At 37.0% G+C, this 4,321-nt stretch overlaps 1 protein-coding gene across 1 annotated transcript; it reads right to left on the reverse strand.

Moving 5' to 3' along the window:
• Window positions 1-267: 267 nt before the first annotated feature.
• LOC121775497 (rho GTPase-activating protein 5-like) lies at window positions 268-3,235 on the reverse strand. The gene is made up of 5 exons (XM_042172574.1): window positions 2,616-3,235; window positions 1,490-1,610; window positions 1,283-1,402; window positions 972-1,202; window positions 268-830 (listed from the first exon to the last, which is right to left on the reverse strand). Exons 1-5 carry the CDS (start codon window positions 3,035-3,037, stop codon window positions 468-470), a joined length of 1,257 nt encoding a protein of 418 aa, XP_042028508.1. The 5' UTR covers window positions 3,038-3,235; the 3' UTR covers window positions 268-467.
• Between the last annotated feature and the right edge of the window lie 1,086 nt (window positions 3,236-4,321).

The raw sequence follows: 4,321 nt of genomic DNA on the forward strand, positions 1-4,321 counted from the left end.
GAGATTATTATTAATTTAAGTGAACAAAATAATTGAGTCGAGACACCACATCTAGGAACATAAATTATTATATCGACTCTTTATAATATCATTACTTTTCTTCACTTGTTCTTGAATTTCTTGAATTGAATAAAAAAAGTTATCCCACGTGTTGGTATATTTTTTATTGGTACATATATAGGTAAGGTGTCTCTCTCGATATTTGGAGAAAATAGAGATTAGGTTAAAGTTGAAAAAATGGATTCATTTCTTTGAAAAGAAGATTGTTAGAATGGATAAATAAGATGAAAAGGGATAAGAGACTTTGATACATAGAAAGTCCTAATTTTCAAGTGAAGGCCCAACTTTTAAGAACCAACCAACCAACAAGCCTGCCTACATATTGTGTCTATTTATGTGGTGAAATGAAAAAAAAAGAAAAAAGCTAGCTAGCAAATCAACATTGCATTAGAAATAAAAAAAAAAGATTAATTAGAATTATATAGCTTCTTAGGTTGTGTCTTGGTCAAGTGGAATACCGGATGCCGGCATAGCTTTTGCATGCCTTTCCGAAGATTTAGGCGACGGAGAATTCCGTCGTCTGCTTCGTATTCGTCTTTGAAACTATGCCCTAAGGTTCGCCTTTTGCGCGTGGTAATAGCGGTGGTAGCAGCCATCGTCTCTCCACTACTCATCACTATTGCATTATTGCATTCTTCGTCAACTGGAGCACCACTCTGCTCCAGTACCGCCGAATACTCCTCTCTCTCAGCAAGTGTCTTCCCGATGAGGGTCTTGAGAAAGTTCATGACTTGGACCGCGTGGATGAGCGCCGTAAGTGGATCAGCCATCTGGACTTGTATATATTAGTATTTCAAATTATACAGTCTAATAACTCATCCAAAAGACTAGTCTATTAGGAGAATGTCATTTGGTCTATAATCTTCACAACTGATGAGGGACATTAGAGTCATTTGAGAATAGAGAAGCACCTGAGTCATGTTTGGAGCGAAAACCATTGCGATGTTCCTCGCATTCATCTTGTTAAGGTGGTGCTGCTGCACTACGTCGGCCATGAGATTGATGGCCCAGTCGAGCAGCGCGCCCTCGGTCGGGGGAAGCTGCTTTACGAGCTCGCTACACTCTTCCTCCGTGTTGCAATGCATCACATCTTCTGCACTTAAACAGTCAAGCACTCCTGAAGGGAGTTCTCTAAACCAAGCCTGATATCATATTTTCATCATTAACAATTTGACAATATAAACTATACTAGTACTAATTAATAATTTGCTTCTATAATTACCTTTATCAAACCAGATAAGCAGTGGACATCAATTCCATGTGGCACAATTCCTTTGTTAAGCTGTTTCCTAACATTTTCTTCTTGGCTATTCTCAGCATTGATTCTGAAAATTCCTTCTGCCTTCAAATTAACACACACACACACACACACAATTAATCACATGTATACACATATAGCTAGAAGAAAAAAAAGTAGAATTGGGCATACTTGAAGGCCTCCTTCTTCATAGAGTCTTGTTTGCATCCTAAGAAGAATTGTTGGTACGCTGTTTCCTCTTTGGTCAAAGCTACATTGCATTGACTGTGCAGAAACTCCAAATACACTAGCACTGTCCACATCATTACATTCAATCTCAACTGTTCAATTTAATTCTCAACCAGCCACTTTAACTATTGCACATGAATCAACTTAATGCAAAACAATTTGTGTTAGAAGAAAGAAACAAAAACAAGGACCAATTAAATCTTGCAGAGTTACATGTGAACTTACCAAAAATGTTTACAGGGCTTATGTCATAATCTATGTACTAAACCAAAAAATATGCCCTCTATTAAAGTATAAATGTCAGTCATAGTTTTCCTAAATGAAATACTCTATGTATTTCTCTTTTAATTCCATCAGTTACATACAAACCATAGAAAATCTCTATATCCACAGTGTCTCTTCGTCTACCTCTTGATCCATGTCAAATATGAACTGAAAAACTTTCACTGATCCAAAAACAAGAAAATGAATAAATAGTAATTTAGCTTCAAATTTGGTGCAGTTCGATGTGAAGGGGTTGTCTAACTCGATCAGAATAATAATCCGACTTTGAAAGAGTTTGAAGGAGGGCGTTGGCAAAATAAAACAAATATATTTACTTATGATTCTATATAAAGAAAAAATTAGAATCACTATATAAATTTTAAGATAGAATTACCCATGAATTCCGTATTAAATCCCACCACTCCAATTATGTCACCAAACAACAGCATTGATGGATTAATTTGATCACCTGGATTGCAAATCTAGATCTGAATAAACACAGATTTTTTAGAATTGATTACTGCTACTAAATAAACACAACTTTAATATCCAGTGCAACCTCCAATTACTAAAATAATACACGGAAAATACACAATCAATTGTCAGACGATTTAGAGACTTATTTTACAATTAAATAGTCATTAAATTCCACAAAAACACAAATATTATTCAACCAAACACAAATTAATATGCATGCATGTCTCTCTCTTCCCTCACTTAAATTATAGTAATTAAATATTGAGATTAACAATAATTAATTAAACATAAGTAAATTAAAAGGGAAAAAAAAGAGTTAAAACCAAACCTGGCGCTGGGCGGTTTAGAAGGTACTTCCGGCTGGAGCTCGACCGGCAGGCCCAGAAACCCATCAAACCGGTCAAACGTCACATGTGACACGTGGCGCACGTCGGTTGGCCATCCTATGTCCACGTCAGACGCGACGTCGTCAGCGTCGACGGAGCACGTGACCAGCGACTTCCTCAGCGCCGCCGCCACAACCCCCAGCACCGAAAACTGCGCCTGATTACCGCCGCCGTTTCCTCCCGGGCTCAAAAACGGCGTCGTCGCCGGATTCTCCGAGCCTCCGTCGTCTTCCTCCTCCTCTTCTTCCTCCTCGTCGTCGGTGTTGTAGTTGTAGTCTCCAAAATAACCGCCTTCGTCGTCTTCGTATAGAGGCGGCGGCATTGCGTTGAGAGAGCAGGACTTGGATCGGAAGAGCCGCGCCATTAATTTAGTTCAATTGAAGACGAAGATGAAGAAGCATTGCGAATTGATTAATGCATGACTAATGATATGATAGTAGTGCTAGCAAAATGTATGATTGTGAGGGGCTGATTTGAGATATGGGGGCCGATGATGCCTGCACCTAAAATTCAGACTCATATTTGGAAATCGAAATACATTGAAATTCAAGACTCATATTATACATTTATTTGTTTGTGAATTTACTACTCAATGATGACAACTAGCAACTATATAGTTGTCGTTATTCTTCATCCACAATGCGCCCACTTCTCGTTACTGCGGGGGGGTCATCACCGGTGGCGAAACGTGCCACGTGTAATACGTATTAGTCATGACTTACGACTCTTGTGACAAAATTAATCTCGGGTCAATTTGATAACACGTATTATTCTTGCGTAAATTTGATGATTTATCTATTTGTGTGTTGATGATTTACATTACTATCGTGACATTAAATAAGGTAGATAAGAGAGTTAGTAGATGATGCCAAATTAAGTTGTGTTTTGTGTTTATGTGCAGTCGTTTTCGTCCATGTGTAGTGGCAGATAATTTATTTTGGAGTTTTAAGATAGTTTGATTAATATTTTTCTCCAACTCTCATGCTTCTCTACAAAGAATTGAGAGATTCCAGCCTCTTTACAACTCTTTATCTTTTTGTAAAGCCCTGAAAATTAACTACTTTTATTAGAATATATTCCATCAACTTAACTAATCTTGATAATTATTCCCACAACCAATACTCCCTCTTCAGTCTCTTATCAATGTCACATTTGATTTCGGCACAAGCTTTAAGAAAGTATATACATGGAGTATATTATAAGTAGTGGCCGAACTTTTTTTATAATAATATCATTGAATTTTCGTTATTTTGTTTAAGTTTGAGTTTTGGAATATATTATTGCCATATCAAAATAAATTTCTGCGTCCGCCATTGATTATGATTAAGGGAGCACTAATATAGTACTGAGTCCCACCTTTTTGGTTGTTTGATTAATTGAGTGTTAAATAACTGAATAAACAACCTATTTGGCAAATTGGGACAATATGTAAGTATAAAGAACTGAATTCTGGTATGCTACTTAGTAGTGATGATGCATAGGATTTAACGACATAAACAATAAATTTGCAGAGCAGTTGGCCTTGGAATGAGGCCATGATTGCACAAAGACAAAGAGTTGATAATGGCATGGGGCAGTTGGGACTTGAATATTTTTGGCAAATATCCATATATATAGAGAGAGTATAACATTAACAGCATTTGATAAG

Source organism: Salvia splendens, chromosome 17, assembly GCF_004379255.2.
Source record: "Salvia splendens isolate huo1 chromosome 17, SspV2, whole genome shotgun sequence".
Classification (NCBI taxonomy): Eukaryota; Viridiplantae; Streptophyta; class Magnoliopsida; order Lamiales; family Lamiaceae; genus Salvia; species Salvia splendens.